Below are 24633 nucleotides of genomic sequence, written 5' to 3'. Positions count from 1 at the left end.
TGATTTGTAGCAAACATTTCCAGTGGTTTTACTTTCCAGCTTATGGCTTTTTACATAATAACTTGCACACACAGTAAACAGACAAATACAAAGCAAGTGGTAATAATAAAAATAAAGATAAGACTACTCTTTTGTAGAAATGTCATAGTTTATTCTCTGGTATGGCTTAAGGAAAGATAAGATAAGATGAGATCTTTATTGATACCGCAGGAAATTGTTGTGCCAGAGTTTCAGTACAAAGGAACATACAGAAGGAATCACACAAGCTATAAAAATACCAGCAATTAAGGTCTAAACAGGTCATGTGCAGACAGAAACATTAAAGTGTTTATTGTGGTGCAGGATTCATTTTATTGACCTATTGCCGCGTATGTCTCCTCTCTTCTTTTGTCATGAACAGTTGAATTTGTTTTGAATTATTTCCCAGTTCTGCCAGTTCTTTAGGTCTGTCTTCATAAAGTTTATCCAACTCTTTGGTGTTTGTTTAGTTATAAATAAATGACACTTAAAAACTATATCCCCTCAAACAATTCTACCAAAAATGTATCTTCTATACGTGACCTGATCAGACGCGTCTAAACGTTGAGTTTATTTAATCGTTTGACTTTCACATCATAGACAAGGCTAACTGGGTCACTGTTGGTCCTTTAACAAACATATTTTATTAAAGGAATTTAAAAAATGACTTTCTATTCCATCCAAGTGTCTCTTTGTGCTCCAGGTCATAAACTATCCAAATCGCTGCCAGTCTTTGTGCACAGACTCAGAGATGAGTCACTCCATCCCTGCGCATTGCTTGAAAATGAGTGTTGTTGAACAGAATGTGTTGGAGTGAAATATTAAACCCTGACTCTGTGCATGGGAATGTCAGTCTCGATGTCTTAGGGGTGAAAAATAAAATGGTATTCAAGGTTAAACAGGGGTTTGGAGCATCATACCTCCTCTATTTTCCTCTGCATGTCCTTCAGCTGGTTCTCCCACTCTCTCCTCTCCACGTCAAACCTCTCCAGCAGCTCAGCTTTCTCCCTCAGCCAGTCCCTCTCGCTGTGCTCCAGGCAGAAACGCAAGTCCATGGCTGCTGAATGTGTGTCGGCCAGGATCCTCCGCTGCTCTTCCCTCTCCCTGTGGAGTGTCGAGCTCTCGCTCCTGGCCTCTCGGGGACTGCGTGGTGTCGCCGCTCCTCCGCTCACAAACCCTGACGCTTCTCTGGCCTCCAACTTTAGAGAGGAAGGAGTGCAGAGGGGACAGGGGAGGAGAGAGTGGGAGAAGGATTATTAAAGAACATTCAGCAGACATGCAACTCAGGGAGGGGGAGAAAATGTGGAAAGAGGAATTAGGAGAATGAAGGAGCGGCAGGAAGAGAGATGGAGAAGAGGGGAAACAATGCACCGTGGGGATGAGTGCGAGTGGGTTCATCAGAGGGAAAAGAGATCGGACTGAGAAACCCCCTGTCAGAGCTCACCCTCAGTTCTTTTCTACAGTTCTTCAGTAACACAGGGTACAGAGCAGGAAACAGAGACTCGGGCAGAGCAAAATGTGTCTGCAGATGTGGCCTAACTCGATCAGCTTCCAACAAAAACAAACATCTATAAAAAGATGATCCGGCCACAAAAAGACCAAACCTTGCACTTCTTCCATCGCTAACTTACAGCACTAATCAAAATAAAATAGAATAAAACATCATGATTTTTTTTTTCTATTTTAGGTGTAAAGCTTTACTCTGGAATATAGTGGCCACTAGTTTATATAAAAATTGTGACCTTTAACGCCGGGGTGATTGTAGACTTTGACCTTTAGGGGTGCTCAGCCCCCAGTGCTGACAATGGCTCTAGGCTTGAACACCGTGGTGACCATTGGTGTCAGAAGCATTCATAATGTGTGTGTGTGTGTGGGGGGGGGGGGGGGGGGTCTAGGGGTCCTCCCCCAGAAAAATTTTAATAAAGTAGATGCATTTCCTGCACTCTGGTGTATTTTAACAGGTTTTTAAACATTTAAATTTACCTCCTATTTTACCTATTGAATCAAGTAAACACTTGATTCAATAACTATTTTAAGAGAGCTCAGCACAACAACAAGAAGCGCTAAGCTAGCGGCGTGCAATGCAGACACTCTACCTAAGATGCTACAGACGTAGCACTCTGCTTTACATTACACAACCTAATAAATGCTTTGTACAAAATCAGTTTAGTGTTAACTGATCATAACAAACAAAGACTAAACTTATGCAACCAGAAGTTACAACATATATCTACATACAAAACACACAAAACAAAGCACAACTAGCTTTAAGCATTAACCTTTAATTTAACCATTAAGCATACAATGTAATTAAGACAAAAAAAATGGAGGCTTTACCTGCAGTTACCTTCATACAGATGAACATGTGGTACTTCCTGTTTATCACTGTTGTATTCAGCTGCTCATGAGGTTGGCCACAGGTCTTAATCATCTTTTACATTTTTCCAGACTCAGTCTAGGTTTTGGAAATGGAATAAACTGTATTCTACTCTATAAAGCAGGGTTATTCAACTAAACTGCTCAGGGGGGCCACAGTTACTGAGAGCAGCAGCTCAGGGACCAGACATCTAGCAATTAAAGTCATTATCAGAATCAGAATCAGCTTTATGGTCATTGCACAGAAGCACAATGAAATTGCATTTCTGAAAGCCATCCAAAGAGAAAAGAAATCAATCAACCTTTATTTAGACAGGTAAATCCCATTGAGCCTCGAGGACTCATTTACAAGAAACACGGATAGACGGAGATGCCTGAGGCCACAGCCTCATGGGAAGCGCTTTTGTTTAGATAAGAAAAGGGAAAAAAACATGAGGAAAGAGTAGAAAAAAATAGAAAGTTGCTGGAGAAACTTTGACGGGGACTGCCATGCTGTGGTTGATTTAAATTCTTGATTTGATAGTAAAAGGTGTTTGGGTTCGCTCTCAGCTACCACTATACCAAATTTCAGCTGAATAGCTCTGAAAATGGATGAGTTATAGTCAGTTTTGTTTTGGCTGAGGTAGCCGTGGCAGCCATCTTGGATCAAAATGACTGCAAAACTTAATCAGTTCTAGACATTTATCTGATGATTACTTTCTGTGAGTTTCAAACAAATCCAACAGTTTCTGTTTTCATCAGGAACCTGTTTGTTGACTCTGTCGTGTGACTTGACAGCAGCAGTTAGTGTGAGGAGTGTTCTCTCAGCGCGTTTTGTTCACATAACATCCAGGAAAATTTGAGATAGTCAACCCTACAAGGCCAATGTGCGGAGCCAGGTTCAGATAGCAACAATTGTTTTGGGTCAGACCGAGCTCTGTTAATTTCCATCTGCCTTGTACAGTCTCGCTAGTACATCTCAATGGCGACTCCAAACAGCTGAATTGGTCACATATGTCGAGTCGAGCTTACATCTTCTCTGAGCTCGATTCCTTATCACCAGCGAGATTCAGGAGCTGCAAGTAGCCTGTGATTCTCAGCAAAAATCCCGTCCAGCTTACGGCTTAGCTCGCACAGCATTTCAGTCTAAGTGTTGACAGCACATTCCTTCACACAGGCCGGGCAGCTTTACAAAGGCCAGAACAGCTGCCGATGTTTTCCAAATTTGTCGATATGCCAGGTAACCACCAACTCCAAAAAGCAGAAATCCTGTTATCATAAATCCAATTATATACACATCTTCAGCGTTCTTCTTCTTGACCGACAAAATGGACAAATACACAAACTTCCACTTCCCCCAGGAATCCATCGTGTATCAGGCTGCTATTGTTCCGTCGGGGCAAGAGGGCTTTCCTTCGCCCTGTCTTCTCGTTGAGAAAATTTGATCAATGAGCGTTACAGACCAGCTGACCAGATCCATAATTTACAATTCAGAAGATATGCAAAAAGAGGCTTTAAAAAGATTCACGGGACAAAGAGCAGAGCAGCGAAGGAGCTGGAGGGAAAAGTGTCCGCCTTCACCGATAGCAAGAAGGAAAAAAAAAGTATTTATTTATGTAAATAAACTAAGTATTGGTCGGCTGTGGCTGAGTGGTTGGAGCAGTCGTCCTCCAGTGCAGGAGTTGGGGGTCCGAATCCACCAGCAATCACATGCCAAAGTGTCCTTGGGCAAGACACTGAACCCCTAAGTTGCCTTTGATGTGTGTCCCATCGGTGTATGAATGTGATGAAGCTCTGATTAGTCTCTTTAGAATGATTTGTTCTATTAGTTTGTAGAGATGTAGAGTGCTGTATGAATGGGTAAATGAGGACACAGATTGTAGTGTAAAGAGCTTTGAGTATTCTGATCAGACAGAAAGGCGTTCTATAAGCACAGTCCATTTAGCATTTATTACAATGATCTGTTACCGTTTAAATTAGTCTATTTTGCTTCATTGAATCAAAAATGCAACAAACTGCCCCAACAAAACTTTTTTGTTTGTTTTGTTTTTCAGGGGCGCTGAGTTAAAATTATGGGGTGCTTGGGCACCCCCAAAAAGAGGCTAAAATCACCACTTTGAACTTTTTGGAAAACTCAAATTGATGTCTTGAATTCTGTGGCAGACATGTTTTCTGCTTTTTAAATGAAAAGGCAAAATGTTGGGCTTGGTATTGGAAGAACCCCAGGACAACGCCTCTGCATGTGCACATATTCCTGTACGTCTCAGTTGTTTTGTGCATACAAGCATGATGGAATGTGTTATTTCTGTGTTGAGCCACAGACACGACCCAAAGTTGCCTCACAAGCCTCGATCCTGGTTCTATTTCGGCCTGTGGCCCGGGGTCGAGCCATTATGGTGCAGGGAAACAACGTCTTCTGTCTGCCTGCGGCTCTTCTCTAAGCTCTCCACAATTAGAGATGGCAGATGATGGATGCTGTCCGCAGACTATTTTAACAAACGGATTTAAACAAACAAGATGTTGAATCAAAAAAAAGCTTTTTCAGTTTTCAACAGAAACTCCAACTGCTCAGCCAGCATGCGTGCTGTTTAAATGGGTATATAAAGGTAACTGTGTCACCAGGGTGAGCTACTATAAATACACAGCCTCGTACAATGTCACATTCCAAGGGGAGGCAGGGAAGAGAGGTAAAGGAAGGGGGGCCAAATGAAAAGTCTCCTAGCTGCCAGCAGCGTTCATAAATCAGGGTTACGCTGAGAAATACTGTACGCCTAGAAATACCGGGCCTGAGCCTCGGCTGGGCCGTCTGAAGTTTCCCTGGTGACAGCCGCCCAGGAAGGATGAGGAAATGACAAAAGTGTTCGCAGTCAAGATTCAGCCACGGCCGACCGTTTGAAATGATGCAGGAATTTTAAAACTCAAGATTCAAACAACCATCCAACTCCTAGGATAAACATCAAAGTTCATACTCAATAATCCAGGTAAATAATCTAGCAAAGTTCAGTCATGTCATCTGGATGGTTTCTTTATTTGTTGAGACGTTTTGTCCTTAATCCAAAGGACTTCATCAGTCCGAGGAGCAACAACGCACTTAGTCCCACAAGCAGCACACTCACAACCAGTGGACCAACCAGTTTGTTGATAATAAGATGGTTTCTGGGACCCACCCTCTCCCCCATTGACTCCACTGTGGCAGCCATAGCCAAAGTGCTTCAAAACATCAAAGTTCATGCTCAATAATCCAGGTAAATAGTTCAACAATGTTCAGTCAGGTCATCTGGACCTGTTGTAATAGGATAAAGTTTACACTGAGATTTTTGTTTGGTTTTTAATCAGAATTCTATATAATTTAAATAGCTCCATTTTAACCTTTAATCTCAATCCCCTTAATCTGAACTGGATCAAGATTCAAACTTGTAATAAAGAGCGCAACGACAAGCTAGATTCAGAATGTTACACGAGTACGGCGCATTATACATCCGTCCACAAATTAATGACAGGACAAGACCTTATATAACCTTTGACCTTGAGTTGTAACCTCGATTTGGGAGCTGCATGTTGAAAAGATTATGCAACACGTCATCTAGTGATGAAAGCTTAAAGTTTCATTAAGTTATCTTGAGTGGATCAGAAGTTATTGGTCCGACTGGGACTATAACGTAATATTATGTCAGTCTTTTGACGGGTGTATTATTATAATAATAATCAGAAGAATATGCTACATATGCACATGTAGCATGATGACGTCTCACAGCATATATTGTAATACCAAGTCGACTAACATGTAATTCAAAACCCCACAAAACGTAGTAATTTAGTCTTTAAACTGCAATAATAAATAAAAACCAGCAACTGCCTCAAATAAAGCTGCACTGTTTGGAAAAATAAAACATCCAGAGAAGTTCAGCTGAGGCTACCAGGACTGAACAGCACAGCTGAATGCACTAAAAGTCTCCTCAAAGCCATTTTCAACAATTATTTTACAACTCCTGCATCGGACGGCCATTAATTGGCACCAAGACTTAAACAACCGAAACGGCACCACATTAGCTGCTTCGCTCCTGCTGTTTTCACATCGCACGAGCTGAAACTGGGCTCTCTGCTCTGCCGCTGCAATAAAAACAAGACGTGAAAAATCCCCGTGTTTTGCATCATTTCATGAAAAGTAGAAGTTTTGCTTAACTGGCCTGTTTAAATGGTTTTTTTTGTTTGTTTTTTTTACGAGTTCAATCTGCATTTGATTTAAGAATTTATATAACTGAAGAGAAACAAAACAGTTCAGTCCAATTACGAAGTCAAACTCAAGAGCCAATCTGGTCTCCTAAGATGATCATTTGAATGTAAAATATTGTATCTCTTCTAATTTTTTCTTTAAAATACTGATAAATACATCATTTAGTGTAGACTTCTCTTGCCAGCTGGCTTACTTTGAAGAAAGAAAGATGGCTGGATCATTCTATCATTATTGATTCTGATGTGGAAAGAGCAGCAGAACGTCTAGTGAGACAGATCAAACTCTCGTTCATGAACCAACAGCCAAGAAAAGATACCTGGTATCTGATTCGAGTTAATGTTTCAGCTGAAAGTGGCCTGTGGCTCGGACAAAGTTTTTAAATTTTGCCTCCTTTTGATAACTGAGTTTGACGCCCCTACGTGTATTTGTGTGTTTTAAAAATAATTTGTGTGCGAGGAGCCTCAAGATGCACCAAGGAGTATGATCTGTGGCAGGATGTGGAATAAAAACAAAACAACTTATACAATAGAGCAGACGGCAGCAGGGCTCCTCTCCAAGTCACGTCCCTCAGCTCTGTTATTTTCATCAGAACGAAGCGTCGTGTCGTCTGTGTGCACGCTCCCTCCAACATCACGGCAGAGTTTTAAAAGAGTCAGATCCTCTGATCTGTGACCTGCTAAAGCAATCCTTCTATTATCGTCATCACTTCCCTCCACCTCGTTGATGTCCAGCTCAGACTCAAGGGAAATTCTGAGCGTTGTTGCTTCAGTTGGCGCACCGTTAGATTCAGAGGAAGTCTGGGTGAAACATAGATCAGTTTTAAGACTTCGATAGGAATCACGAGGTTCACATGACACATAAAGACACTGTTGTTCTAACACACACACAGAAAAAAAAAGAAATAGAACAAGGAAACGCTTTCAGCATGCAGAAAATGTGACCAAGTCAAATCATGTTTTTCTTCTTTATCCCCCCTCCCCATTTGTTGCAGCCCAAATAAATCCATTTTCTGATCTGATCAGAGAGAAACAAAGCTAAATCCTTGAAGTCGGGCTGCTTTGAAGTTCAGCTTTGCCTTTGTGTTCGTCTGCGTGTTGCCTGATACGACGTGATACTGACCGGGTCGATTCCCAAACGGGTTTAATCTGCTTAGAGCCTGCAGCTAAAAGACAAGCTGGGTGTCAGAGTGTGGCTACGAGCTTTAACAAGTTTCTTTTTAGCAGTGACAATTTTAGCCTCTTTTTTACCCCTAAATTTTAACTCAGCACCCCTGAACATTAAAAAAAAAACATCATTAGGATTTTGCAAGGAAACAATTCTCAAACTTTAGATTCACCAAATATTGAATAAATTTGGAATAAAAAAAATTGGAATAAATATGGAAATGATTATGACACTCCTAAAGGGACCGGTAGTTTTTTTTTGTTTTTTTTTGCATGAGTCAACTCCTCGACGCTACCTGTCACTCAAACCAGTAGGCTTGTCAACAACTGACCAACCGGTGATCTAAATTTGTCCCGAAGTGAAACGCCCCTTACCTGCAGGAGCTACATCTGTAGCATCTTAGCTAGTGCGCCACAATACAGTTGCTGGCAGTTGTCGACTTGTGGTGGAGTGGGGATGATACATGAGAGAAGCGGAGCGCGCTCTATTCACACAAGGAGAGCTGTTGGTCAGGTTGCTTCTTGTTGTGCCCTTAACTCTCAAATAGTTATTGAATTGTTTACTTATAGGTAAAACTAAATGTTAAACAACTGTTAAACTACACCAGAATGCAGGAAATGGCATCTACTTTATTCAAAATTTTCTGGGGGAGGACCCCCAGTCCCTTCCACCAGTGTGTCCCTCCCACATTACAAATGCTTCTGACGCCAATGGCCACTGCGTTGTTCAAGCCAAGAGCCCTTGTCAGCACTGGGGGCTGAGCACCCCTAACAGTCTGACTCTAGAATCGCCCCTGCTCTTTGGTACAAACGTACAAATCTGCTCCTCCGTCTCTCACCTGAGCTATCCTGCACTTCAGCTCGGCCTTCTCCAACTCCCAGGCACACCTGTCTCTGGTATACTGCAGCTGGAGCTCGTTCCTCTTCTCCTCCTCTCGCTTCACCTCGCCCTGCACCTCCTCCAAAACCGTTTTCAGGTCCAGCAGAATCCTCCGGTTCTCCCCACCCTGCATGGAAACACATTGTCAAACAAACACAAAGGAATGGGACGATCTGCTCCATCGTCCAACTGTAAAGTTCTCTGAGGCTCTGTAAATAAATGTTTCTATCATATATCCATAAATTCAGTTCCTGCAGGGATTACTTGTATGTTTGCCACTTCTCTCAGCAGGGACTCCTTCTCTCTCATCCATTCCTCTTTATCCTCAACATGTTTCTTCCTCAGATCCTCCAGTTTCTTTTTAAGCCTTGAATGCTGCTGCTGGTCTTCTGGACACATTTGTCCCCTGAGGCCCAACTGGGTCCCCCCTCCACCCTCCCCTCCTCTACCTGCAGCTGAGGGGCCCAGCTGGGGCTCCTGGATGTGACTGAGGAGGGTGGGTGGAGAGGAGACCCTCCTCAGCGGGCTGCGGGTTTTGCCCCTGCCCCTGTCCGTCTTCTCCGCCCTGGATCGGGGCACAAACTCCCACCCCTGTGAGGGCACGTATCCCCCGCCTGCACCGCCCGCGCCGTGCAGCCCCGTGCCGTTAATAAACGCACTCCACATCTCTCAAATAAAATCGAATCAATTTGTAAGATATGTTCCGGAGGCAGCCATTTCTGTTCAGAAACTCTTGGGTCGACTTCAGGTAACTTTTAACTCGAGTTAGTTATCCAAACCCGGCTGAGTCCCACCCAGCTGCAGCACCCAGGGGAGCCGTCACCCTGTCAGGACTGGACTCCTTCCCCCCATCCATGTCTTCACAGAACCAGTGAATCCGTCATTCTGGTCCCCCTCACTCCTGAGCTTTTAAAGCCTCTGTTCAGCTGCGCGCAGGTTTTCCGTCGCATGTTTACACCGAGCTCCCGGGACAAACCAGATCCAGATCCAGCTCAGAGACCGTCTGACACCCAGGAAACACCCAAGCTCCCCAAAATATCCCGAGCAGCGGAAGTATTTTTACCCCCTCTGTAACCAGGAGGGCTGTGCTCCCGCGGCTGCAGGGAGAACCGCTCATCAACACGTTGCGCTGTAGCCATGGCAACGAATCCATTTACGCACCGCGGAACCAAAAGTGATTCTACAAACAAACTTCTCATCATGGATACACGAGGAAGGCGAGATATCTCAAACTACAGTTTGTTGATTTGACCTGTTACATAATCCGGTCCATGTGATCTAACTGCGCAGGAACCAGTCTGCAGCTCTTACCGTGTCTCCCGGTCCAGTAAGGCTCCTTCAGCTGAAAGCATGACTGAACTGCAGCTGCAGCCTACAGCTGAAATGATGCTGCCATTGACAGGAATAAAAACTCCCCTTTCTGCCTTCCTCCCCATCTCTCCTCCTCTTCCTCCAACAGCTGGCCCTGATGCAGGAAGCGTGACGTGAACAACCCACCCGTGATGAAGAACGAAGTGGACCGATTCCACCCGTCCCAGTGGTCAGTCAGAACCCTCTTCAGCACATTTTTCTCCTGATTTTTTGGACCCCACCCTGAGCCATTTTTAACTCGGAATGTTGCACAACTTCCCACAACCCAAAAAGAAAAACAGGTCTCTGCTGAAAAACTTCATCCAGGAGGAGGGAACAGAAACTGCTGCGTGCTGAACGTTGTAAATGATTTAACTCAATGGTTTATAAGTTAAAACAGGCAGACCTGAGGCTAAAATGAGCACAACAGTAGCTAAATGCTAAAATTAGCAAATAGCTAAAATTAACAAAACCATGGTTTAAAGCTAAAGTAATTGTGTTGTGGTATCTTGAAAATGTTGTTTAGATGTGTTAATGATAACCAGTGATAATGACACTTGTGTGTTATAAATGCAACTAACTTCATCATGTGACTGCCAGAGTCAAGATGGCCGAAGTCGGCCTTGTGTAAAGCTGATGTTCTCAGTAATTAATAAGCCTGTTCTCAACTACAGGAGTGTGCTTCTTTGTTGTCACGATAAGCAACAATTGAACTGTTAAAATAGGTAGAAATTAAGTTAAAATCAGCTAAAACACTAACAAAATGTTAAATGATCAAAAACCTGACTAACATTAGCAAAACCATATCTGAAAGCTATACAATTAGCAAATTCATAAGTTCAAACTGTCAGAACTGGAGTTAAAATAAGCTAAACAGTAGCTAAAATTCACCAAAAAACACAGCTCAAATAAAAAAAAAATCATTGCTAAAAGCTACTTTTAGCAAATCCTTAACAAGTTTAAAAAAAAGGCAGATTAAAGTTAAATTCAGCAAAAAAACGCTAATATTCACTAAAGCATAGATAAAATTAACAAAATCATAGATGAAAGCTGCAATTGGTAAATTCAAACTTAAGTAATAAAGTTAAAGCTGTAAAACTGGAAACTAAAATCAGTGTTTAGTCAGAAAGAGCTAAAATTAACTAAATGACAACAATGAAAACCACAGCTAAAACATTAGGCAATTCATAAGTTTAAGCAAAACTGAAGCTAAGATCAGCCCAAGCTAAAAAGATCAAAGACCTGTCTAAAATTAGCAAAACAATGGCTAAAAGCTGACAAAACCATAACTTAAAATTAAAACAGACTGAACTCAAGCTAAAATGAATATAATGGTAGATGAAAAGCTTCAGTCAGCAATACAGTTAATACGCTAAAATTTGTAAAAATCATAGCTAAAGTCTACAATAAGCAAAAGAGGTGCTTAAAGCTGAACATAGCTAAAGCCATAACTAAAATGATCAAAAATGTAGCTAAAAGCTAAAATTAGGCTCTGGCTAAATGGAGCATAACAAGACAAAAAATATGCTGAAGTCAACTTCAGAGAATGTTTTTAAAGTCATGAAACAGACCTAAATGTATTTCTACTGTGACTTTTTGTAAATAAAGTTAAATAATAAAAAAAAAAAGTAGCTGTCATATCACTCTATTTCTGATCGAGTTCAATGTTTTGAAGAATGAACAACTGAAAAACAAAGTATATGGATCAAGTTTAAATGCCAAAAAAAACCCATAAAAGTATAAACAGGCACACAATAGTGTGAGTGCTGAATCAACGAGTTGACAAGATTTAAATACAAAATGTCATGCAAAACTATCAACTTTGCATAAAACAACATAAAAACATGAAAATAAGGAAATGCAAAATGACAGTGAAGGAACGAGTCACAAAATATGACACAAAACATTCGCTAAAGATAAGCCACTAAATGCTCATCAGCTGTAAATTGTTAAACTAGACATATAATTAAACCAGCAGGAAACAATGGAAACAGACTCCAGAGTTAAGCAACACAAAATAACCAGCAGAAGACATAAAATGATCACAAAGTCTAAACATCATTAAAGAACATGGTTGGAAAAAGACAATACCTGCTTTTAGCTACTTTTTATCAAGATTCCATCTTGACCCTACCGTTGTACCAAAGGCTGAATTTATTATGAGCTTGAGTTTTTGTGAGGTGCTGCAGTATTCGCACCTCTCAAGCTTTGTTTATTATCATGTTAATTTTACACTGTTGGATTTAATAACCTTCTGGTTTCATAGTTTTATTTAAAAACCTTAGTAGGTAAACTGAAAACGAAATGCGTCTAGACCGAGATTTCAGGCTTTTTTTGTTTTGTTTCTTTTTCAGTGTCTGTTGTTCTGTGTTATAATTAATTTTTGCTGTTGTTGCTAAAACTATTCTATTTTTTTATGTTGCTTAAAAGTATAATTTTATCAAATGATTGGGGTGCCCAAAGATTATTTAATGGTGGTCAAGGCCACCATTGGCCACCCCCAGGCTGATTCTGGCAGATCCTGATCACCCACTCCATGGTGAGTTTAGGTTGCTTCCATCTGGACGCAGGTATCTGCTGCCCAGACGTTGGATGAACAGACTGAAAAACTCATTCATCACTGTAGTGATCAGGCTTCTAACAAGCATTTGATGATTTCTGTTCATTTATTTTAATGTCTCAATGTTTGGATGTTTTATGTGCCTACTGACTGTGAAACAAATTGTCCCTTGGGGATAATAAAGATTCTTGAATTTGAACTTGAACTGGTTCCACCACTGCACCTGGTGGTGGATAAAATTGCACCCTTCACTCTCCAGGATCCATTACTCTACTGCTGCTGCCTCAGACAAACAAACAAACAAACAACTATCTTTGTGTAACTCCTTTTACGGCCCTGAGAGTGGGGTAGAAGCAGGGCAGCTGACTTGGGACCTGAAAGTTCGACCCTCAGCCATTCCCACATGCTGTGGTGTCTCTGAGCAACACACCAAATCCCTATTTGTTCCCCGGGCGCTTACATAGCTGCCCACTGCTCCACCTGGGTGTATCCTAGGCATGATGGGTTAAATGCAGAGAACTCATTTCGCCCTTGTATGGGAACATACAATGATGACGACACATAGTACTTTACTTTAATACCCACTTGAATATCTTGCACTAAAAACATTAAGGTTTACTTGCATTCATTGTTCAATTCCAGTCCAGAAAAACACACATCTCCAAAACTACAAACATTCACTATTCAAAACCTTCAGCGATTGGTGGTGTACCACTTGTTGTTTTTGGTTAGATTGTCTGCTTTTATTCATCTGTCCTGACATTTTTTTCTATTATCAAAAGGTTTTTATTGAGATCCTGAACCTATCTGCATTCGGTTCTGACTTTGTGACTGGCTCAAGTTTTTATATTATATAAATCCACATCAACCAACCTCAATAACTGCAAACCTGAAAATGCATCTAAGTAACAAATTAAAAAGAGTGTCCTGGTTGTAAAATCTGCAACAATTTTTTTTTCTTGCATTTGCAAAAAATAAAACATATTTCTCGCTTTTACAGAAACAAATGAATACTCACCTCATAGCCCACCGTCGCTCCACGTAGCACCCGATAAATGTTGAAAGCCTCCCAGCAGATGAATGACTTGAGTCATACTCGGAAAGTGAAACAGTCTCGTACCTTGAGTGGAATCATGTGATGCGTTCAACGTAACAAAACTGAAATGAACAAAAGAATTTAAAAGAAAGCAACGAAAATTGTGAATAATGTGAGCCTGAGAATTACAGAACAAAGAACAGGGTGAAAAGAAACACCAACTTAAAAATGGTGGCATATGAGAGTGAAGAAAACAGAACCAGGATAAGAATGAGTAAAATGATCGGCTGGAACATCTGGATGGGCCACGAGTGGATGCAGTGGGGATCAAGAACAACGACAGGAAGTTTGAATGAGAAATCTGCATCATGTCAATGAAAACATGACCCTTTATCTGTGGTTGGGTTGGCTTACAGACAGTGGCTCTTCTGCCTGTTTGTCCTCCTGCCTGGGTACGTCCAGCCGATCGATAAAACTCTGCAGTTCCTTCTTAAAGGCTTTCATCTGAGCATTGATACGATACAGCAGCTCGTGCTCTCTGATCCTGAGGAGCACACGTAGAAACACTTGTGCCTCGTTCTAACAGAAGTCTTTCAACCTGAAGAGTTGTCGAACTTTAATACCTGCCGCCTTCTTCGTCTTCGTCCAGCCGGGCAAACAGCTCCCCGTTGGTGACGTAAACCCGTGCCTCTGCGATGATGGTGCTGGTGTCGGCGATGAGCCTGTCGATGGTCCGGCCCAGCCTCTCCGCCTCAATGCGGATGTCAATCATCTGCTGCCGGTCCCTCAGGCTTCTGGATAAAAAACGGCTGTCGACGGGCGAGTAGAGGGAGCGTGTCGGGGTGAGGCAGCGGATGTTCCTCACCTCATCTGAGTCGCTCTCGCCACCGATGGGGCCCTCGCGTTTGCGATGGGGTGGGAGGAGGCGCGGGGAAGCAGCGGAGGCCGAGGGCGTGTCATCATCCCGTCCTCCGTCACTCTCCGCGTCGCTGTCCCGAGGACTGCCGCGGATGCCCAGGTGGGAGGCCAGGTCGTAGCGCTGCATGTTGGAGAGCAGCACACGGTTCTCGTACTGAAGCTGCATGACTTTGCCGCTCAGTTCATTGATCTGCTGGCGGGCCGCCTTCAGCTCCTCCTGGAGGGCCTCTACTTTAGCCAGATCACCTCCACCTGAGGGATTAGAACATAAAAAGGGTTGAAATTCAGAAGAATTCTGGTGGTTCCAAATTTTCCCACAAGAAGACAGGGTGAATGAGAGCCCTCTTCTCGAAAACTTAATTGGATTTATGATAACTGGATTCTGCTTTTTGGAGATGATGGAAATCTGGATTGTCGACAAATTTGGAAACGTCAGCAGCTGTTTAAGTTGTCTGGAATGTGTGTGCCGGGCGTGGCAACACTCAGACTGTGTGCAAACGATCTGTGGACCTGGATCAGAGCTGAACAGGACTGTGGAACTTTGCGGTAGTGTTCACGGACGGTTGGAAGGAAGAGGTCTTGGAGAAGTTGTAAGCCCGACTTCACGTAAGTAATCACAATTCAGCTGTTTGGAGTCGCCATGAGATGAACTAGTGAGACTGTAAAAGGCAGATGGAGATATTAAAGAGCTCGGCCTTGACCCAAAACAGTGTTGAAATCTGAATCTGGCTTTGGCCTTGGAAGGCTGACTATCTCAATTTCTCCTTGGATGTTATGGAAACAAGATGCTCGGATACCCCCCTAAAAAAACCCTCCCCCACCCCCCGAGAACATCTGTGGACCCTTATCAGAGTGGACCAGCTAAGAGACACTGCAACATCTTTATCAGGACTATGGAAACAATATGGAAGTGTTCATGGACAATCTCACCATCTTGTCGTCCCCCCCACCCCCCTACAAAATATATCATGTCTCTCTATGATGCTTGCTGAGGTCGATTTTAGACTCACATTCGTGCTGCTGTTCAGCGTATTGTTTTTATGCTACTTCAATTCAATTCAAAAATACTTTATTAATCCCAAAGGGAAATTATTTGTTGTTGTAACTCCTCATTTCATTAAGAGATGTTATAGATACTGATGGCTGTAGACAGTAAGGATCTCTTGTAAAGGTCCATCCCACAGTGGATCCTAAGAAACTGGCAGCAGATGCCGTCTGATCCGTCCACCCAGACTCGGCCTCTTGATTCCCCCGGTCTGTAGGACCACCCGAATGCCGGGCAGAACACCTCCCAGAGCGATGGCCACTCCTCCCAGCAGTCTGCCGAGCTCCTCGTTGCAACGGACAGCCAACTATAGGTGCTGAGGGATGATCCTGTCCTTCCACTGTCACGAGCCATGTTTCCTGCTAGTTCCGGGATCTTAGTGGTCAGGCACTCGAGAGCAGCTTCGGATGTTATCAGTCCATTAAATGGTCATTATTAGTTGTTATCATCCCTATACGTAGCGGTCAAACTGTCCCACCTACCTCCTAGTAGGTTTAAAGGTATGTTTTTATCGTTATTATTGCTGATAATAGGCAGCGTCACACGAGGGTAAACCAGGAAGTGTCTTTAGTTGTTTTCAACTTATGTAACCCTTTTTCTAAATGTAAGCTTACACCTGACCCTGAGGACCAACCCTAAACTTAACCCCCTTACCCTTGTGCCTAAGCCTAACCAAGACCCTAAACCTAACCGCCAGACCCTTTACTCTAAACCTAACCACGTGAAGCTGTTATGTGCGCTAACAAAGCTAAAAATAGAGCCGATTATCATCGCTAACAACACTAACAGCGTACCTTTAAACCCACTGGGAGGTACAGGAGGGGCAGTCTGACCGCTACATATGGAGATGATAAAAACTAATAACAGCCATTTAATGGCTGATAACATCCAAAGCGGGTGCACTTGAGCACAGCTGGCTGGTAGATGAGAATACATCCACAGAACATCCTTTTCAACTCATTTGAGATTTGGGGCTGTAGTTGAGATATTATTTGAGCTTTTGAGATGTTAATCAGCTGCTGTTGTTTGTAGAAAACTGCCTTGTTGCCATGGTTACGCATCATAACAAATGTCCAAAACTAAAAAAGTTTCCGTAAAAATCCTTCCAGCTGCACAGCATCTGATACCAGAGGAAACAATCATCCAAAAAATGTGATTTACATTCAGAAAAAGAGGAATTAGTTTCCAAAAGCAAAATAGTGCTTAGTGTATTTTTATTAACGTTTTTCTTAGTTCATATCTTATATCTTATTACTGTTTTTCTTTTACATTTTAATACATTTGTTGGATGTAACTGGGACTCTGTATACATAGTTTTGTTCCACCATATGTACTACACGTGGTGGAATGACAAATAAAAAACCTTGAATCCTTGAACCTTGAATTTTTTGCTACCTTACACTGTGCCCTGTGTCAAGGACACGGTGTGAGATCTTTTTTAAATACCTTGTTTCCTCATGTTTTCTTCCCCTTTTCTTGCCTAAGTGATAAGGGCAGCGCTCATAGAGAGCCGCAGCCCCGGTACACGTCCGTCTACTTTTCAGACAGCTGTACAGAACGAAATTTCACTGTACCAAACTGTGCAATGACAATAAATTTGATTCTGATTCTGTTTTTATAGGCTTTGTCTACCTGACGCAGCAGTGATTCAAATAAAGGCAAACCTCCTCCATGTCTTGATCCAGCTTCATGGGACCCAGCCTTGTATTTGAGTTTGTTGAGCTCCGTTGTCACCTAAAGGTGAAACAGAGTTGATGTAAAAGATGTTGCTGCTCAAACAGGAAAAGCTTTTAAAAAATATGCTTCAATTTCCCTTAATTGCACCATAACTGGCAGATGGAAAAGGTGAGACATGCAGCGTATTACTAGAATAAAGCAGTGAAGTGTAGCAGAGACATATTTTATAAAGTGCTCATAAAACTAAATGTAGAGTAATAAACAGTCTGTTTACAGCATAAACATTAAGCCCATGTCCCCCATCACTGAGGGATTTGAATAGTTAATGTTTGTAGTTTTTGTAATTTGGACATGATTATTTTTCTAATTATCCATCGAACAAGGTTAATTAACATATGGTGGCAGCCATCTTGAATTTTTTTATGTGGCAACACAATTTTGAAATGAACCTTTCTTACACCAAGATGTAGCCACACACCAAAATTGCAGTCCGTACCTTACTTGTTTTTCAAGTTATCATGCTCACAACATGCATGGACGGATGGGCGGATGGATGAACAGAGGTTATTTCCCATTCCCCTCTTCACTCCATGATGAAGGAAGAAAAATGGTCCAGTAAGTCTACAGCAAAAATCAGTATTTTTTAACACAACTCACCTTCTTGTTTTCTTCTTCTACATCTGCTAAATTTCTGCGGAGGAGTTCAGCCTCGTCCTCCACCAGCTGAAGCTGCTGCCTCAGTTCAGACATGGCCTCCCCCTGCTCCCGGCTCTGCTGGCCCCCACTGCCAGAGCCATCCACCCCTGCTGCTGCCAGGCTGGAACAAAAGCATGTCAAAATGAAATAACATACATAACAACATACCAACTTCTTCCTTAATAAAAGTTGTTGCTTCTGGTCTACTAGCATGAATGCTAATTCAGCGTTCACATAATAAGTTGTCTGATTATTATTATTATTTTATTTTTTTTAACCAAATACTGCAAACTTGGTGCTTTTTAGTCATTCAAAAAGCTAATTATTCAGTTTATTCAGCAGATTGGTGTATTCACTTTTTATTTTATAATTTGTCGTATTTAACTTACAAATATTTCCCATATAGAAATACATTAAGATCTCTTCAATGCTTTAAAATGTTTTCTGAAATTTGCTTCATCACATTTGTTCCATTTTCTGTCTTCTTTTGCTGCTTTAAGTTGTTAATTTTAAATTGACTTTTGCTAATTTGAACTTTTAGCTAACATGTTCATACGTCAACTCCTGGCATGCTTAGCAGTTAGCTCCATTACATTTAAATTAGGATTTGGCTACTTTCAAGTTGAAAGTTTCAACTTTAAGTTAGGATTTTATTTTATTTTATTAGATTTTAGCTCACTTTGAAAAACTCCTAATTTTTAGCTAGTGTTTTGTTACATTTTGTTAACATTTTGCTGTTTTTAGCATTTTGATACATTTTACGTTTAGCTAGCATTTTGTTTCTTTCATCTTTTAGCAAATAGTTTTTTTTCTTTTTAGCTTTCAGCTGATCTGTTTCTTTTAGATTTAGCTTTTTTTAGACTTTTAGTTAGCATTTTGCCACATTTAGCTAGCATTCTTAGTACATATAGCCTTTAAGTAGCATTCTATTTCTCTTTGCATTTGCACAGTGTTTTACTCATTCATTCTCATTTTAGCTATCAGACAGTGTTTTGCTACTTTTATTAGCATTTTGCTACTTTTAGCTAGTGCTTTGGTGCATATAGATGTTAAGTTGCATTCAATTTCTTTTTGCTCTTATCTGGTGTTTTGATAGTTTTAGTTAGTATTTAGTATTTTAGGTAGCATTTTGGTTTTAGCTTTAGCTGGTGTTTTGCTCCTCCCAGCTTGTGGTCTTCTTCTCTTAGCTTTTAGCTAGTGTTTTGCAACTTCTAGTTAGGATTTTGCTCATTTTTGCCAGCATTTTTATACATATGGCTTTTAGCTAGCATTCGGTTTATTTTAGCTTTTAACTGGTGATTTGATCCTTTTAGATTTAACAACTAAAATTAAAAAAAAAAAAAAATTCTTCATCAAAAAACAGTCACTCTAAATTAAGACTAAAGGTCTCAGGTGAAAACGAACGCACCTGTCCTCCCTCATGTCATCCAGCTCTGCCTTCAGTCCTCTGTTCTCCACCTCCAGCTCTACAATCTTCCTCCCCAGGATGTTGGCCTCCTCCTCCACCAGCCGCAAACGGAGCTTAAGCTCAGATTCACGGGTGGTTGGAGGCCCTCCAGCCTCTCCTTTCGGCAGAGGGCTGTCCACGTCCCCGTAGAAGGACCGGTACTTCTGCAGCTCCTGCTCCAAGCGATCCTTCTCCTTGTCGATTTTTGCCATCTTTTTCCTCATTAAGATGGCTTCCTCCTTGATGAAGGCTAGCTGGCATTTCAGATCCTCGTTTTCCTCCTTTTAAGGAGTAATTATTGGTGTGATGTTAAGGATTTTCAAATACCTTTAGTTTCTTATATAATCTCTGACTTGGTAGTTTTGTATTTGCTACTTACCTCGACTGGGGTCTGTGGTGCCCTTTTCTCCGTCTTCTGCCCTTCCTTGCTTCCTTTTCTTTTCAGTGACAGCTTGAGGAAACATAAACATCAGTGTCTTTATTTACTTGACATTTTTAAAGAAGTAATTTAAACCAGGAGTTTGCATGTTCTCTCCGTGCATGCGTGGGTTTTCTCCGGGTACTCCGGTTTCCTCCCACAGACCAAAAACATGCATGTTAGGCTGATTGGTAACTCTAAATTGTCCCTAGGTGTGAGTGAGAGAGTGAATGTTGTTTGTCTTGTTTGTCTCTATGTGTCCCTGTGATGGACTTGCGACCCGTCCAGGGTGTACCCCGCCCCTCGCACAGTGATTGCTGGACATGGGCACCAGCGACCCCGGTGACCCAAAATGGAATAAACGGGTAAAGATGGATGGATTTAAACCAGAAAAGCTCCAGGTGCATTCACGGGAAAACAGCAAATTACACTTACAACTTACACAAAGATATAATGATGCTCAGCAAAACAAAGTTTAGTTATGATAGGTTTGGCACACTTTAGGTTCAAATGTCACCTGACAAGAGATATTGGTGCCAGTCAAACTTATTTGCATGGTATCTACCAGATAATGAAGAAGAAAAGCCTCACCTCTTTTGCTTTGTCAAGTTCATTTTGCAGAGCCTGCTTGGTGACCTCCACCTCTATCAGCTGCTGCCTCAGCTTCTCATTTTCCTCCTCAGTCTTTGTCCTATTCTCCTCCACGTTCTCCAGCTCATGGTGCAAGCGCACCGACACATCCTTGGCCACCTGACCGAGACAGAAGAGGTGATAAATGTTCTCTTTTTGAATCACATATTTAGTGGAATAACACTGCTGAGGGCTTGTGACTCAGCCTTCAAAGTGGCCCTGAGAAAGGTGAGGGCCAAACTGTCCGGGGCAATCAGTGAAGAAAATTGTGCACGTGGTCAGATCACCCTTAGCATCATCAACTGCACAACAATACCAACTGCTGATGACGGTGGTACTTCTCTCTTCCAACTTTTATGCCACAGAACAATGTGGCACCGAGAAAGACCACCACTCTTCCCAGTGATCACTTGCAATGTGCTGCTGCAGCCGATGTGTGGAAAACCTCATGTAGAGCTGACCCTCAGAAAGCTGCTGGACTAGAAAACATTCCTGGCAGAGTGCAGAGGATGACTCACCTTCAGGTCTTGCTCCAGACTTCTCAGTAACTCTCCATCCACCTGACCGCTCTCGGTGAACCTGAGCCTTTTCCTCTCGGCCTTCCTGAGCCGGTACTGGAGGATCCGACAGTTCTTGTTGGCTCGCTCCAGCTCTCTGCGCATGTCCTGCAGCTGACAGGCGTCTTCTTCGTAGAAGGTGTCCCGCATCTCATCCATCTCTGCTCGCATCTCGTTAATTTCAGTCTGACCAAAAAACAAAAGTAATAATGCTTCAGATAATTACTGTCCATGGTTGATGGTGATAATGTCTCTTTGTTTTGTTTGTTTTTTTGTAACATTTGCTAAATATTGTGTGACCCACTGAACAAGTTTTAATAAAACTTTCTTAAATATAATCACTAGATCTGCAACTGACTGACTTTCGAAGTCAACCTGATTCACCACCCAAAATAAATCTGTCCGTTTTAGCTAATGAGCTAAAATTAGGTGGTAGTAGCTGCAAGTCATCCTCAACACATTGTTTGAGCTCTGTCACAATAACATGGAAGGTTTGATCACAACGGCCACAACTTTGTCCCTGTTAGCACCAAAGTTTAGTTTAAATATCTGGCGTGAAAGTTGGCGGGTGACATGCAGTCTGCAGCAAACTCCTGCACTACCACGTGTTCTAAACTAAAACGTACCTTCAGGTCGTCGTTTTCGTCCTCCAGCCTCTCGAGCTCCTCCTGCAGCCTGTGGTCCGGGTGTGGAGCCCGCTGAGGACTGTCGGGCTCCGGGGACAGCTCCGGCTCGGACGCCGGCGGTGACGCGGACTTGGCCTGCATCTTGGTGCCCTTCTTGCCCAGGCTCTTATTCAGGTGGAACTGTATGAGTTCTGTCTGCAGGCATCCCTCCTTCCAGAAGCCGGGCCCGCAGCCCACCGTGCTCCTGCTGCTCTTCTTGCCCGCGGCGGCCTGCTGCTCCTCCTCCCTCCTCGCTTTTTTGCTCCTCAGCTTCGGGGATTTGGACGCGCACGGCTGGTCCGAGACGACGCGGCTCGGGTCGGCTCTGGAGGGCGAGGAGGAGGAGGAGGAGGGGCTGTCCGCGGCGGCGGGGCGGGGGGAGTCCTCAGGAGCCGGCAGGGCGGCCCGGCTGGGCTGCGGGCTTTCAGCACCAGCAGGCTGGACAGCAGCCGCGCCTCTGCCGGCCTGCCGCTCCCTGCCTGCGGAGACAGGAGAATGACCGCGGCTGCTTCTCCCTCCTCCTCCTCCTCCGGATGCTGGCTTAGTTTTAGCAGAGCTGCTGCCCTTCTGCGCAGCTTTGGCTCCTGAGTCTTTGAGACCCGCCGGGGACGAGGACCGCTGCTGCTGCTGCTGCTGCTGCTGCTGCTGCTGCTGCTTCCGGCCGCTGCTGCTGTCGGACTGCCGGGACGAGTCTGCTGAAGCTGGGTTCATCTTGGTGTCAGAGGATCAGCTCATCCTCGACATCCATCCCCTTCATCCGGGGTAAACTGGGGGGAAAGAGAGGAGTGTCTCGTGCATTTCACAAAGAAAGACCAACAAGTCTGAACTGCTGTCAGCAGGTGGGTGAGACCACCACCTGGACCTGATCAGATCAGACAGCTGCAGCTCGGGTAATGCGCATCACGTGCGTCCACAGGGTGAGGACGATGTAGTGCCACTGACCTGAGGAAGCAGACAGTCAATCCCCCCCCCCCCCCCATCCCTCCAATTACCCCGCACCCCCATCCCACACACATACACACTGATGTTCGAGCCCCCTGATCTGGTACCACACCGGTTCTACACAAAGACCAGCCACATCAAGACTAGACAGAGAGGACTGGAGCTGCTTCAGCCATCATCCTCATCCTCATCATCATTTCCCACATGCTGGATGAGTCAGTAGGATATGAGGCCGTAAATAAAACGATCACTTGACTCGTTTTGTTGTTTCTTTGGTTTCAAACAGAACAAGAATCAGATTTTTTCCATTCTGTCTCAATCTTTCATCCAGTGGTTGACTGAGGACTAGTAAATTGGTCTAATCCCTGAAAAGCGGAACTGTTTGCACAGTTTTCTAAATAACCACCGCCTCTGAAGGCAGCAACAGTAAACCGACCCACCACAGTCAGGTTGTCCTCCATGCTGCTGAATGATGCCTTCAAGTACAACTCGACCGTCTTAACAACCTTTCCTCTGGAAATAAAGACCCAACAAATCCGTTTCCTACCTTTGTCCTCGTGTTTCTCTGGGATGCTGAGGGACGGAGCAGTGATGAGGAGGCGGAGGAGATGCTGCCTCCCCCGACCATCAGCCAACCTGTTTCATTATTCATGACATTACATCATCGCTGGGAGGGGCCGGGAGCAGCCGGATCTCATTGGAGGAGGACATGAGACAGATCCTGCTGTGCCCCCTCTGTCTGTCCCAGCCAGGACATGGATTGGACGGAAAGCTCACTAAATCACCGTGTGTGTGTGTGTGTGTGTGGGGGGGGGGGGGGGGGGGGGGGGGGGGGTGGTGCTGCTGACCTTCAAGAATATCAAATTGGCCACTTTTGCAGAAAGCATGATTCCCTATATAATTCAAAGTTAAAATTAAAGTCTAATTCTCTAATTGTGTCTCTTTGTGCGTATAAATTTGTCTGTCAGCAAAATATCTCATAAACCAGAAGAAGAATTTTATTGAAACTCTCAGTTAATTATCGAAAATAACCAATGAACTTTTGCTGTGAGGGCAGTACCCTGTTGAGTCTCAAGCGTTTTACTTTGTGTGCATGTTAACAAGTTTACATTATTTTTAATCAACGAAGAGTTAAAAATATCCATATTTGTTTTATTATTATTATTATTTTATTAAAATCTCCCTGATTTAGGACAACCGCTCAAAAAAAGATGTCCTCAATACCAGGATGCAGCTTTTTAGGAGGATATGCCTAAAACATATATAGAAATATATTATTAGAAGAGGACAAGCTTCAATAGGTTCAGTAGTGCCAGTTTTTAATCATTAAGTACAAAGTAGTTTCAACTGTAAGTAAAAAAAATAACAAAACTACAGAAGACCTAAGCAAGTGGCATCAGACGTGCTGCTGCTGCTTTTTGTGCTCACGAATGATGAGAACATGTGAGATCATCACACAGACTACAGACGATGACTGGCCCAAAGTGTCGAACAGAAAATGAGCTACGAAGATCCTGCCTACTTTGTCCTCTTTGATGTAATAATCACACTCACAGAGTGGGGGAGTTGGTTACAGTGGAGACACACCAACACTTGAGAAGAACCAAATACAAATGAAGCAATTAGATTGGTACTTAACAATAGAGAAGTGGTTTAACCTAAAGAGGTCTGTCTTTCCTGGCTGGACATTGCTGTCGAGTCCTACCACTCATCTCATCCAACAAAATTGTTTTAGTTTGGATGTAAAGAGCAAAAACACACTTGAATGTTGCACAAATAAACATTTAATACAAAAAATATGTTCCACATGAATGCAGGCTGAAGAATTAGACCCTCCACAGCTCTGAACAGCCAACTCCCATTGACCTGACTGAATTCAATTCAATTCAGTTTGTTTATCTAGTGACAAGTCACAAAAGAAGTTGTCTCAGAGCACTGAAGAAAAACATTCAACACCAATAGGTAAAAGTTATATAAGGAAGCCAGCAGATTGCACTGAATCCACGACATAGCAGTCTCCTATATATATATATATATATATA

General features: G+C 42.9%; 1 protein-coding gene across 1 annotated transcript; it reads right to left on the bottom strand.

Annotated features, from left to right (window-relative positions):
* Nucleotides 1-1165: 1165 nt before the first annotated feature.
* Nucleotides 1166-22315, bottom strand: LOC119410365 (protein SOGA3; the record flags this gene model as incomplete). The annotated part of the gene is made up of 11 exons (XM_037677276.1): nucleotides 1166-1217; nucleotides 13579-13892; nucleotides 14011-14140; nucleotides 14220-14766; nucleotides 17224-17293; nucleotides 17894-18053; nucleotides 19341-19660; nucleotides 19759-19830; nucleotides 20389-20547; nucleotides 20946-21170; nucleotides 21611-22315. Coding segments are annotated over 10 exons (2499 nt in total), but the record flags the coding sequence as incomplete, so codon positions are not given.
* Between the last annotated feature and the right edge of the window lie 2318 nt (nucleotides 22316-24633).

This window comes from Nematolebias whitei, chromosome 5 (assembly GCF_014905685.2).
Source record: "Nematolebias whitei isolate Nwh7 chromosome 5, NemWhi1, whole genome shotgun sequence".
Classification (NCBI taxonomy): domain Eukaryota; kingdom Metazoa; phylum Chordata; class Actinopteri; order Cyprinodontiformes; family Rivulidae; genus Nematolebias; species Nematolebias whitei.
The sequence above is the reverse complement of the archived record's forward strand: the minus strand, read 5'-3'. Positions and strand labels throughout refer to the sequence as shown.